Source organism: Apodemus sylvaticus, chromosome 2 (assembly GCF_947179515.1).
Source record: "Apodemus sylvaticus chromosome 2, mApoSyl1.1, whole genome shotgun sequence".
NCBI lineage: Eukaryota > Metazoa > Chordata > Mammalia > Rodentia > Muridae > Apodemus > Apodemus sylvaticus.
Genome location: NC_067473.1, coordinates 47,044,939 through 47,059,566, shown reverse-complemented (window position 1 = coordinate 47,059,566; position 14,628 = coordinate 47,044,939). Strand labels below are relative to the sequence as shown.

Below are 14,628 nucleotides of genomic sequence, written 5' to 3'. Positions count from 1 at the left end.
ATCTTCTTAGATTGGGTTTGAAAACTTCACCTTAAACACTAGATTAGACTGATGTTCTGTTTTCCGTGCTCCTGTTGATTTGTTGAACCTTCCCAGGGTTGGAAAGCAAGTAGCAGCTTGATGGGGAGACGGGCCGCTAATATGATTTACCCGTCGACAGTCATGCACAATAAGTGTGAATAAATACAAGGGTCTCACAGAGTCAGCCCTAGCCTTTCCTTTCCTTTTCTTTTTGCTTTAAAAGAGATATCTCAAGAAGATGAAGCGAGTGAGTGGTGCCTGCCCTTACAGGAGCTGAATAAACCACAAAAGAAAAAAAAAAAAAGGAGCTTTTTTTTTTTTTTTTTTTTTTTTTTTGGTTAAAGTGGCAGAATAGTATCATGGATTGCTGTAGAAGGGAAAAAAATGTAAAATATACAGTTACTGCTTTATCCCACAGTAGACTAAAGCATAGGATCAACTGAAGGGAAAACCCCATTCCCTGGGCTTGGGCTGGGTTAAGCCTACGGGGTTGTGCCTTCCTATGAGTCCCTGAAGCGAAGTAAATAGTCACATAACTTACTTTGTAAAATTAACTTTCGCAAAATGAAAAGGAGTTTTCCTAACATCTAAGGTTTTGATTCCGCTGCATATTCACCCTCTCAATTTTTTGGTTTTTGGGTTTTTTTTTGGGGGGGGTTGTTTTGTTTTGTTTTTGTTTTTGTTTTTTCTTTATTTCATGCAAAGGCTTGCTTGGGTTTGATTTGGTGGGTCGAAGGAAGCTTACCCAATTTGATCTCTTCTCAAAATGACAAGAAAAGTGGGGAGGGAGACCTACTTGTATTTTCAACCTTAGAAAAGACATATCAACTCCAGTACCAGAAATATGAAGCTGCAAGAAGGTCCTGTGTGGTGGCTTTGTTGGGGGAGCGTGAGGGAGGGCTCCAGTTTCCTCTCGGGCAGGACCGTGGCAGTGCAGTGGTATTCCTATTCCCTTGCTCTTCCGTGGCCTCTTGGGCTGAGTCCTGAGCCCTGAGCCACTGCTGCCCCAGTAGCTCCCTCAGTTCAGCCACAGTTATTCTTCAGTCTGCCTTGATGTGAATCAAGAAGCATACATTCTGAACAGATAGATAGGATAACGTTTCTGAGATACTTTGCTTCTAGAACAGAGATGTTTGCCTCCAAGGGAAGATTGAGGAAAAATAGCCTAAACTTTTCCTTCACCACCAACATGTTTGTCTCTATTGCTCTCATCCGGTTTATATTATTTTATTCCCAAGCTCATTTTCTCTTAATTTATAATTTGGGTACTATGTTAGGAGTATTAGATTAATAATAATGTCTGTGTTCTATTAAATGTCCTTTTATCATTATAGGATCGTCGTGAGCACCATTTATACAGGACAGGAAATTAAGTTAAACTAATTTGAAATGATATGGGGACTTTTTTAAAAACATAAAGGTACATGTTGAGTGGTTTTTTTAAGGGAAGACTTCATTTCTCTGAATTTTATACAACTCAACATGTACACACTAACGCATTAATGCTGCGCCTCATTGTGCTAGCCTTTATATGATATATAATATTTTCTCTCCTCCAACAGGAAAAAAATTTTCTATCCCATACAAAGAGTAGAATTTTTTTAAAGTTTAGTCCATTTTGATAGCATTTTAGGTTCTAGAATATCTGTTCAGTGTGGTATAGGTAGGAGTAGGGTCTTAGTATGCTAATTCAGTATTGCCAGTCATACCCAAGTGTTCAGCTACATTAAAATACAAGCAACTAAGGCTAAATAATTTGGGTAGGGGGAGTGAATGAATAATTAATGTCAAAAATAAAAGCTAGCATGTATCTATAAAAAATTTTGAGACCATGTATCAGTTGAAGCACCGTATCAACTAGTAATATAAGAATGTATGCGTGTGGGTATCTCATTTTATAAAACTTCCAATATACTTTGGACAGTACTGGGACTGGGACAGTAAACAGTATTTATTGGGAAAGAGCAGTAGCTATTTAACTCTCAGTCTACTCTGAAATGTAAATCATGGCATTTTCAGTAATCTGTGTGGTCATATTTAGTAAATCAGCTCATTTTAATTTGCGTGTCACATGTTAAGCCTAAATCTTCAGTAGAGACACAAATTAATAGAAATAAAGTGGGTGACTAATTCATTTTGTACTTAAACTATCATTTCTGACTCGGTTACATCCTACTACTATTAAATCGTCAATAAATCCAAGTCTGGATGAATTTTAGACTTGTAGAACTTATGATTTCTTAGATGTTAAATTTTACTGTGTTATATGGAGAAAAATATCAGTTTTTTTTATAAACAATCTGTGTTTGGATTCATAAAAACAGGGACATATGTGGTATGTTGTCATGTTTATGTATATAAACAACACACACACACACACACAAACAACTCTTTCAAAACCCTTCTATCATTTTGTGAATGCCAAATCAGTGCTGATATTTCTGTTCTCCAATGAGTGGCAGCATTATTACGTCATCACCAATACCTGGCTCTGTCACATAATCACCATCACCAAATCTCTTAAAAATGTCACAGTTAATATCAGATGCCCTTCTTGGAAATAGGAGACCAAAAGAAATCTTTTTATGTTTTATTTTTCTGCTCAGTGTACATTATACAGAGCAGGAGATTGCTGCCAAAAAATTTCAGGGTTTTTTTTTTTTTTTTTTGCCCCTTCAATAGAGCTATAATAAATGGGAAAAAAAGATGAAGCCTCCAAGACTACTCGCAAAGCAATGTAGATCTTTTCCTTTCATGATCTGGGTGACAATTTGTGCTTTGTGACTCTTACTGCATACAAGAATTCCACCTCGACAGTGCTTCTTCCTGTGATCTTAGTAAATCTTGATTTAAGTAGTATAAAACATCTTGGCAATTGCTTCATAAGATTTATACAAAAGCATGATGGGCCACTATTTAGTAAGCTGTAGATACTTTTTGCATTCCTTCAAATGTTATATCTAATCCGTGACATCATGACTAAGTTCTAACTCTCCTAAGTGTCTGAATTTTTCATAGCATGAAGACCAATAGGAAATTTCCCTTTGAAAATGATTTACCTGGTGTGTTTTTGTTATTGTTCTTTTCTTTTCTTTGTTTTCTTTTTCCTCTGCAGCTTGGCCATCCATTCAGTCTCATAATATGTATTTAGTACCCATTGTTACAAATTGCAAACCAGGCCACTAGGCTGCAAAGAGCAAAAACACATGATTCCCCATGAATATGTTACAGCTAAACACTGTAATGCTAATTCATAGAAAGAACAGCCCAGGTCAGCTCAGCAGATTTGCCAGCAAAACATACAATTCTGTTAACAGGAAATTATAGCATTATTGACTTCAAGTGCTGATCTGTGGTCATTTCAGAGTGCTTCATTACCCTCTCATTACTGAGTCTGTTAAATGAATACTGCAGAGACTGTTTTCTTTTTGTCCTCCTTCTCCTCCCCACCCCCATCCTTCTTTCCAGCAATGGTACAGCAATTCCATGAAAGTCATTTGTGTGTGGCTGGCTGACAGACTAGACCTCCAGCTTCATATTTACCAACTGAAGACTCTCATCAAGATTGTGAAGGTAAATGAAAAGTGTTGAAATGTGAATCGTCTGCCAACCCATAAAGAATAGTGGTAAGGTGCCATCCCACCAAAAAATAAATAAATAAATAAAATAAAAAAATAAAAAAAAACCCAAAGGTTGGTGGAGGCAAGTTCTTAGAGTGGAAGACAATGCGCACGATTACCCCAGGCATGCACTTAAATGTGGTAGGTCTGCAGTGATTTTACACTCGCTGTCATAAGAATAAAGTACATTCTTTGTGTTTATTAGGACAATATATCAATCATGAGAGCTTTTGAATTGTACTTGACAACAAAATAAGGGAGGTGTGTGTCTTCCCAATGCCCTATTAGGAAATTATATACACTATATTAGGTATTATGCAGCCCGGATTCTTTTGGAACTATGCCTCTTCTAACATGTAAAGGACATGACTATTAGAGAGCATCCAAAACTGTTAACACAACTCTTACATGCATTCAGCAGAGCACTTGGACCGTCGCTCTTCAAGAGAAAAATGTACTAGCCTCTACTTTACCTTTAACAGCTGGGAGCTTTAAGATTATCTACTCAACAGAATTTTTATAGAGGGGGCAAAAATTTACTTCATTGACTTTTTCTTTCAGAAGTCAAAATGTTTGATATAACTGAAAACAAACCAAGAATCAAGTTTTTTCATGCAGAAGACCTTCCATTCGATGCTATTTATTAGTGGTACACATATACATATACATATATATACACATATATGATACATATGTATGTAATATGTCAGGCATGTGTGATCACACACACAGAGTGCTTCTTAATGTGCCATTCTGACCTATCAGCACCCCCTTCAGGTTCATCAGAACCACAGGGTCCTTTGGCAACAGCCTAAACCAGTGGAATCAGGACTTAATGATAAGGCCTATTGATCTACCGATTAACAAGCCTCCAGAAGACTCTAATACATGCTGAAATTTTCAAAGTACCACTAAATTACATAAAAGAAATTTCCATTCACATTTAAAAATTTACCACAAAAAAAATTTCTTGGTTCCCAGAGTCTAATTCACGTACAAATTGTTTTGTGCCATGGACACTCAACTTACAAGTCAGAGCCACAGATGAATTCTGTTCCACAATCAGATTTAGGCAATTTGCCCGGAAGTAGGAACTGAACCATGCTAAAATAACAGCAATGATGATCAGTGACCAAAAACAAGTAAAGTGATTGCCACACATGGCATTTTGATACTCCAGACACATTTCATATAAAAAACAAAATATCTTCAATTTTTCATAGCAGGTATTATTTGCTTTACAAAGGACTAATAGCATACTGTGACACATTTAGATGCACCTTACTCCACCATCTTGTCTTCCTTGTTTCTAAAAATGTAACTTGGACTGCTTTCAAGTGAAGTTTGTTTTGCATAAAAGACAATCAGGATACTGTGTTTACCTTACATATGCATGTATCTGTTGCTGTCACAGTGTATACTGTTATTTAAATGGGGCCAGCTGGCTGTCTTCTCCAGCCGGTATTTCAAGCTTCTGACTATTGTGTTCAAGATGTCAGAAGTCGTATATTCTTCCAACTCTCCGTTGATACCTAATCTTGTTGTTTGGAGGATTAAAATGTTTTTTATTACTTACCTGTTTGTTTCTTGAAAGCTTGAAAGTTATTTATTTTCTTATATTAATGCATCTCAATAAATAAAGAGCATGCACTGCTTTCAACTTACTGAGATGTGATTTCCAAAAACAGTCTATAATTAAAGTGTACAACATAAGGATAGTTAATAACCTATACATAGAATATGCTAAGAGAATACAACTTCTCATGAGTGAATTTTTACCATGAAAGAACAGTTAATAACTTTATAAATATTACAGCAGCTTTTTCATATTGCTGTAATCCAATGTTATCTTATTCTAAGATAATCTCCTTTTATGGCCATAAATAAAGAAAACTAGTAAGTGTGCAATTAAATTACATAAGTATTTGACTTTATTTTTACTTTTCTCTGTGCTGAAGACTGACTCTAGGAACCTCATTTATGCTAGGCACTCTATCACTGAGCTATATCTCCAATCCATTTTTGCATTTCTTATTTTGAGACGTGCTATTGCTGAGTTTCCTAGGGTGACCTCAGACTCTCTGTCACCTAGGCAGATCTTGAACACCAGGGAATCATCCTGTCTCAGCTTCCCAAATACAAAAAATTACAGACCTGTCCCACCAGCCACAGCTCATGACTTAACAGTGTCATACAATGATTCATCATCAAATCTATAGAAATGATTTTGGTTTTGTTCATAAAAATCATTTTTAACTCATAATCACAGTTTTGCTTTTTGTAACCATATTCCACTGATTTTTCTAAGAAGGACTATACATCATGCATGTAGAATTGTGAGGGCTGCTAGGTGTCCCTTCCTTCTATCTAGACCATTTGGATTTGGCCTGCCTGTTACAGCAGACCTCTGCATTCTAACCTGGATCCACTCAACTTGACCAGACTCAACTCTACCTCCTCCCTCACTACTCACAGGCATGGCCATTGTTCCAAGGCCAGAAAGACCTGAGAATGATCTGTGTGAGTCAACTTCCTCCGTTAGCAGTACCATTCATTCATTTGTTTTGGGGGGGGGGAGAAGAAGGAGAAGGAAGAAGAGGAGGAAAAAGGAGGAGGGAGGGAGAGAGAAGGGGAGGAAGACAGACAGACAGACAGTAAGATCAGTATGTCTGGCATTAAAAGAAAAAAATCAAAGTCTGAAATTATGTGTGAAAGTTTAACATCAGAATGAATTCTTTGAAAAGGAGAAAAGTAAGATCCCCCAAATAATCAAAATGGTTGTTGACGTGTGTTCTCCCTAGTGGCCATAAAACATATTAAAGAAATTAATGTAAATCAGCTGCATGTTTTGCGAGGAGCAAAGAAGCAAGTAGCGCCCTGTGGCAGGTCCTCCTCTTAGGGAAAAGCCACCTCAGCACTGGGGTGCTGGGGACATCCTGGGTGTTGGCAGCATTTTATGGACTAGAGTTTGCAAGGATCTGCACTGCACCCCACCTCCTGATTGTAATTTGCTCACAGTAAGGAAATGACCTTAAGTATATTTAAATGTGAAAGCCTGTGGGACTTCAAATCCATAGCTCAAGTCTATCAGAGCTAACTTACTAATAATTCAACTAAGTCTAAAGGAAGTCATTCCAGTCAAATCCAAAGAGCAAACTTAGAAATTTAGTAAGTAATTATGGCACAGTACAGTATATCATTATTCATCTGTAAGTGAAGAGTGTGTGTGTTGTGTGCCTAATACAATTTAATCTAATTGAAAAGACTCTAGGGTTTAATACAAATATTTGTGGCAGTAATGTCGTGTATATTAGCTATCACACTTTCTAGGCAAAATTCACATTTCAGAGTTAGTCTCTGGTCTTAAATGTGAATTATGACTTTTGGTATCAAAAAGCAATGTCACCTTAGTGGTACTTATGGGTAACTTATGAATCAGAAGGCAGCTTATGAGTACATTATAATAAGTTTATTCCAGTTAGGGAATATGAAGGTAGTGGGCTGTATGTGATTTAAGGAAAGTAATTGAAATTTAAGTGGAACTAGATTTGATCATCTAAGAGAAAATACTTTCCAAATTTAAATCAGATTTGCTATGGAGACACTGATCCCAGCCAAGCATTATAGATACTGGTGTTGGTTTTTAACATGAAGTTTACTCCCGTCAAGGGATCAAATGAGAAAGATTACGTTGTCCTCCGCCCTTACATCTACACGTCAAAACTAGAGAGACTATGGGCACAGGCCAAGGAAAGAGGGTAAAAGAGAGACAGGTCCAGAGCTTTCCAGGAGCTTCCATTACTGCCAGTGCTCCTGCTTTTCCCAGAAAGCTGTGGGCAGAGCTTGCACAGGCCGAATGAGGGGCCTAGGATGCGCTTCCTGACCCATGCGATACGTGCCTTTGGTGCCAATGTTGGAGTTTGCCAGCTTTGTCTGAGTGTTTTGATAGAACTGTTTTGACCATGTCTGCTCTATTGAACAGAACCAAGCTCCTCTTCACTGTGTTCCCATCTACAGAGGCTATGAAGTTGCACAATGGGATACAATATCCCTCCTGATTTGATTCTTTTTTTTTTTTCATCTATTGCTTATTGAAAAACAGATCAAACAACACCTACCCTACCTACCATCAGTCACTTAGCAAATGTGACATGTTGGCATCAACTAACACTTTGGGAAGTCCACTGAAGTCTGCCTGCTTCTGATTCTAAATCTAGCAGACAGCAGACTAGGGAAAGATGCTTCTTTTAAATGCCTCTCAAAGTTCTCTGTGAAATGAAGTATCTTCATGAGTTCTTGTTGTCTTCTTATTAAGTAGACATTCTCCCACTGCCAAAGTCAATACTACTATACTATCAATCAGTCTAATTGAGTCGTGAAAAAAATCACACTTTAAACATAGGAGAAGCTTATAGGTTACGCATTTTAAATCCCACGGGGTGGGGGGGAGGAGGGAATGAAGAATTGCTATAGAATTCCCAATCAGCCAATGAGGTGGCTCAGTGTAAAGACACTTGCTGTCAGCCTGACAGCCTTAAGTTGATCTGCAAAACCCATGGTCACAGGAAAAAAACCAACTCAAGCTAGTTGTTCTCTGATAGTCACACACATGCACACAGACAAACTACACACACACACACACACACACACATACACAAAACAAATAAATGTAATTTTAATTTTTAAAAACATTGAATTACATTGAAATACTAGACATTGAATTCTATTCATAGATAGTCCATAAATCACAGTTCTAGCATGTTACATGATGGCTTATTATTTTACCAAAAGATATAAATGTTTGTTTTAACTTCCTAACTATGGAAACCTTTTTCCATAATTGTTATATTACTGTGCTAGGAGCATTTCAGAGGAAAAAGGTAAAAATCTTATAGGCACAATACGGACATAACTTTCCAGTATCATACCATGAGTGAATACATTTTGTAATTCATAAGTGCATAAAATGTGAACTTCTATTCATGATAAACTTTCTCCTCCAGTGCCTGCCCCCAAAACTAATATATGTTATAAAATTAAGAATATTTTTCAGTATTAAAGGAAAAACTCCCCAATTGAAAACCTAAGAAATCCTTCCTGTTCAAAATGGACATAACCGTAGCCAGGCAGTGGTGGCGCACGCCTTTAATACCAGCCCTTGGGAGGCAGAGGCAGGCGGATTTCTGAGTTTGAGGCCAGCCTGGTCTACAGAGTTCCAGGACAGCCAGAGCTACACAGAGAAACCCTGTCTTGCAAAACCAAACAACAACAACAAAAAAACCACATAAACATATTGTGTTGCCTTTGTTACAGATTACTTAGTATGAAACTCAGTTCAATTAGTAATGTTTGGGGAAGGGGAATTCATTTGTCATCTGGTAGTCATAACATTTTGACCTATCCATGGGATTTGAGTTTGAGTAGCACCACCCCATTCTGTTTACTCCCCAGAAATACACTAACAAGGTGATTGCTGTGGGCAGCCACATTTAGAATCCATTAGTGGGTCTCCCCTGTATTCCTAAAATGCCCTTCAAGTACACTAGCATATATCTGCATGAATAGGTGTCTGTGTATGTGCACATGTCTAACTAATACTCTTTCCTTCTTCTAGAAAACCTATAGGGATTTCCGACTGCAAGGTGTGTTGGAGGGAACGCTGAACAGTAAGACATACGATACTCTGCACAGACGTTTAACTGTGGAGGAGGCCACAGCCTCTGTCTCAGAAGGAGGAGGACTTCAGGGCATTACCATGAAGGACAGTGATGAGGAGGAAGAAGGCTGATGGTACACAGTTCCCTCGAAAGGACAGACGGCCTCGGCTGTGTTCTGTGCACCTTGTCCTTGTAACTGTGCTTACTGTCCTGACCAAATAAAAATGCTCTAATTTCTTTAGAATGTGGACTTGGAGATAATGAGAGAAATGCCATGTATTTTTGGAAAGAAAACCATTTTCACATGTATAGCTTGACCTAAAAATTGGCTGTGCTCGTGACAGGAATATGAACTGCTTCTGTCGTTTTGTTTTCTTTCTTTGTTGTTGTTAGTATATCAGAATTTTCTTTGTAATAGTTATATCAAAATAATGTCTTATGTGTCATATGAGATATGCATCTCCCATGACACAGCATTGTGAAGAGAAGCCATTTCTGGTCACAGCACCAACTATCGTACTTCTGTCAAAGTGGTGTGCCTCCCACTTATAATTTATGTACGATTTGTTCTGTAATTTGCCAGTGTTGTGATGTGTAGAAAACTTTAGCCTTGGTTTTCATAACTCTGAATTTGTCTGCAGGTGTAATCCTGGACTTCAAAGAGTATCATACCCAAATGTAGACTAGATTAGCCACAGGCTTACATCCTGTTTCTTTCTGAACATTTTTTTTCATGTGTACCACATCGCCAGGTGTGCTTCCAACAACACAAGTGTAACAGCTTGCCGGCAATAAAAATCCATTCAGTCAGAGCAACCTCTATGTTCATTAAACTTAAATAGATTAAATGCAGTAAGAGATATTTGCAGTATCTCAAACATCCCAACTACCCGACTCTGTGTTTTGTTTTTATTCCATGACTTTTTGTTTTCAATCAAATAAGCAAAAGTTAAGAACAGTATGCTCTGTGCTAGTTAGTAGGCCTACAATCTGACAAGAGTACAAGAACATACATTCACAGCAAAATAAATGTTAACTACCTACTCAAGTACCATATATTAATAGTATAACTATCAAGAGATAGTAATATTAGTAATAATAGTAATGTTAATTATTAGTTGGCACTACTGCTATTAATTCTCCCAGTGTTTTCTTGGGAGATTTAAAGGATATAGTGCTATGATTTGTCATTTCCCTGAATCTTTATGTTGGATTTTTTTCCTAAGATAAATAATTTTATTTATATTTATTAATTTACTAATATTACTATAGTGATAGATAATACAGTAATATGTACTAACTGGCATACTATTTTACTACACTTATTCACAGGTAGAGATGTGTCTGTTTTAGGGTTTTGATATGTTTCCCAAACTGGTTTGGAACTCTTAGGCTCCCTTGATCCTCCTTTCTCAGCCTCTTAAGTAGCTGTTACTGTAGGCATATACTAACCACCCCAGTCTGTATTGACAAGTAATTTCTTCCATGTTAAAAAAAAAAGTGAATGTATTACTGAGTTTATCACCAGTGATGTGAAGAAATACCAGACATGCCTTGAACTTTGGAACTTGTTTCTCCTGTCATGTCCTGTACCGGTGATTAGGGCACTCAAAGCATACACAACATCTCATTTATCCACAATTATTACATAGCAATAGTTGGACACGATGCCTAGGTCCTGAGTGGAAGATGACAAGATAAAAGAAGGCAGATTCCTCCCTTGTCCTCGATGAGCGAAAAAGGACTCACTGGTTTACAGAGCAGTTTATCCACAGACACCTTCCTTCTTTTCTCCAGCATCAGTTCCCTTTGCCTTAAAGCCCTAAGTATCCGGGCATGTGACCCTTAACTACCCAGTGGCACTTTCTCCTCAACACAACATTGCTCTCTGTGGAAACCAGTGTGTGAGTACACACGTGCATGCTTGTGCGTAGAGTGGAACATTTGGCCTTATGCATTCTCATGCCATATTGTACTGCTGATCTATTCCAAACACCCCACTTTCTGTAGTGAAATATCCATTTTTCTTAAGAGCATGTCAGTGCTATATCCATGTCCTAACTGAAGAACTGTTGTCCTCTTAACTCGATGGGAACTCTTTAAAACAGTGTTTTTTCAAAGGAAAGGTCTAGCTGGCAGGACTCACAAAGGGGAAAGCAGTTGATGCAGAGGCATTGCATATGACAACTATGGCAGCCTGGGTCTTTGCCAAGGGTGACACTTTCTGCTCCTTATCTAATGCTCCCTTTCCTCCTTCCTACCCAATAAGCCCACAGGTAGGACAATAGCAAACCAAATTATGGCTTTGCTCATATTTTGTCTAATTACACTGACCTTTGAGTCACAAAATTGTGCGCTAAAATCTTTAACAAAGTAACTGAAAAGAAAAGGAAAGTGCTTCTTTGCCTGGAAATTCTCTTTACCCTATATAACTTCATTGTTCACTGATGTGCAGAATCCTTGGTTTGGACACCCAAAAAACTGTGAAAGCAAGTTCAGTTTTAGATGGTATTCTTCTTTCAAAAATACTTTGAGGGAGGAAAAACAAAAATGAGGATTTGAAAACCTATCAAGTCCCGCAAAAATTTTGAAGTGGGACCACTCATCGTGAATCTAGGCAAGAGCAGAGAGTTATAAGTGAGGTCCATCGAAGAAGAGTTATGAAGCCATCTGCAAAGAACGTTCGTTCAAATATTTATTGAAGCAAGAGGATGTCCTTTCGGACAAGACCCAGTGCTACACAGCCCAGAGGAAACCTCGGTACGCAGGCTGTAGTTAGTCTCCTGCATTCACGTATTTTTCCACTTGAATTCCCTTTAGCCCGCGCTCATTGTCCCTGGCTCAGAAGAAGAGATTTCCTCCTGCTAGTTCTCTAATGCCGGTGCAAAGGGATTTTTGGGCCCCTACTCTTCTCCCAACCCGGTCGCAGCCTGGCCTGGGGCGGTCCTACATCGCCCTCGATGACCCATGGTAACCGGGTCCACCGCTTCTTCCAGGTGCCTAAAGGAGCAAAGAGCCCAGGGAATCGGATTCCCCTTGTACTTTGCCTCGCAAAAGGGACTCGCAGGGCGGTGACTGCCTGCAGGGTGCCCAGGCTGAGACAGCAACTGCAGCTGGGTGCAGAGTGCTGGGTGCAGGGCGTGCTGAGAAGTCGCGACTCCAGTCTTCCTTACTGCGTGGTGTGGCGCAGAATCTGGGAGAAATGCCCCCATGGAGAAGGCGATCAGAGGAAGACCCGAGTCACCTTTATTTTTCTTATTCTCAACACAGAAAATGGAAATTTGCCAGTCTGGGTCTCTGAAGAGAAATGACCGATCAGTGATGGGGGGGGGGGAGTTCTCTAGCTCAATCACCACAGCCCAGTGGGTCTCTGGCTCTGTTCCTCAGCTCACCAAAGCCCCTAGCCCGCACCCACGACCAGGCAACAGTCACACACACACACACACACACACACACACACACACCGCCCCCCCAAAACCCTAGACAGAGTCCCCACTCCAATTGAGGATGAGGTTATTCCTGGGCTGGCTACCAAACTATTAACTGAAGATGGGATGTGGGTCTGCCTTAAAGAAATCCTGATACTGAAGGGAACAGGCCATCTGTATAGTCTGGATGGCAAGTGGGGGTCTCAAGACAGAAGAGCCTATCAAACATGGACTTTACCTGCATAAAATATTGGGTGGATTTCAAGGAGAATGTGCAAGCACTCTTAGAGTTTGTGAAGGAAGTTGTGGCACATGCTTGTAGCCACAACTACTTAGGAAGCAGACCCTAGAGAAGTAAGAGCTCAGGGCCAGCCCTGGCTACTTAGCAAAAAAGAAAAGAAAAAAAAAAGTATTGTGATTATATGCATACATATATGTATGTGTATGTATATAATCGCAGTATAAATATATACCAGTGACAGATATCTTAGTGTGTGTGAAACCCTGTATTCAATCCTTTATAAAGTAGAGGAAGGTTCCAACTGCTCCTATATGTGCCCCCTCACCTCCAGACAGGGTCTCACTACATAGCTGTGACTCTTGGAACTGACTCTATAGATCAGGGTGGCCTGAACCAGCCAACATCAATCTGCCTCTATCTTTCAAGTTCTAAGATTAAAGGCAGACATCACTATGCCCTTCATTTACTAATTTAAAGGGCAATGGAAAAGCACACCTGATATCAACTTAGCACCCTGCAAAACCAAATTTGCAGTCAGAAAAATCAGTCTGAGTTTGAACAGGGCGGACAGCATCTTTTCCTCGTATTAATTCTGCAGCCTTGAAAATAAAATAAGGAAGATGATTCTAAGGATTAGAGTCACCTTAAGAAGTTCTGGCTGTTATTAACTATTTCTTGACAGAGTGATGGATTCTAAAACCACGGTGGGAAACCAGCCTGGACCAACAGGCACCACTAGTTTCAAGAGTCATTCATTCTGCCCGAGGAGGCTGGCGCAGTTTCCATTTGCCTCCTGCTCAGCTCTGAACCTCCAAGCCACAGCTGGGATGTTTGTGGACTGGGTAGGATTGTCCAGTTCCAGCTTTGTAAAGGAGTCAGGAAGTGGAAAAGAGGACCCCCAAGTTTTAAGAAACTGGGCACTGGCACAGCAGTCCCTAACACTGAGACTGTGGAGGGAGGCGGCTGGGGGCACTCCTGGGCTACACTGGCATGTGTTGGTCCAACCAATCTACCCGAGATAGTGAAGCTGGAAATCCCAGGACTGGGGTCAACACAGTTAAGCTCAAGGGAATGTCAGGAGTGAAATCTTGGTGCGTGAGTTAATGTTTGTTTTTTCTAAGTGTAAGGGGAACACTTCTGAGTCCTAGGATGAGGTTGCAGCAGGCACAACTACATGGAAATTGAGAAGCAGCCAAAGAAAAAGAGGGAAAGGGAGAAGAGGGAGAAAGGGAATAGAATGGGAAGGAAAAAAAGGGAAAGGGAGAAAGGGAGAGGGGAATAGGATGGGGAGGGGGAGAGGCAGATCCTTTACAGTGCCCACCTCCAGCAGACACACTGTGGACCCAGGCTTAGAGCAGACACAGAAGCTTGAGGAGAACAGCTAGTGTCCAGGGAGGCAGCATCTAGCCCTAATGTGATGCTAAACAAAGCATTTCTAGGACACATGGAAACCCAAGCATCTTTGAGACCCAACACAAGACAAAGGATATATCCTCTGTGACCCCTTTAGAGGGATGAGCCTGGGACACAGACACAGAGTAACCATTCAGAAACATGTGCTATGGCTGACCAATGGGAAAAGCAGGCTTGGGACCAGAATGGTTTTACCTGGGGACTGTTCCCCACGCAGTTTTTTCTGTTTAAGAAGCCAACCCAAATGC

At 39.7% G+C, this 14,628-nt stretch overlaps 1 protein-coding gene across 2 annotated transcripts in view; it reads left to right on the top strand.

The window, feature by feature from the left end:
* Cadps2 (calcium dependent secretion activator 2) overlaps positions 1–10,176 on the top strand; it is a 564,078-nt gene extending 553,902 nt beyond the window's left edge. For both annotated transcript variants that reach the window (XM_052173304.1, XM_052173303.1), the window contains 2 exons: positions 3,490–3,594; positions 9,256–10,176. In XM_052173304.1, the coding sequence (XP_052029264.1) occupies positions 3,490–3,594; positions 9,256–9,429 (279 nt within the window). In that variant the 3' untranslated portion in view covers positions 9,430–10,176. The remainder of the gene's footprint in view (positions 1–3,489; positions 3,595–9,255) is intronic.
* The last annotated feature ends 4,452 nt before the right edge of the window (positions 10,177–14,628 follow it).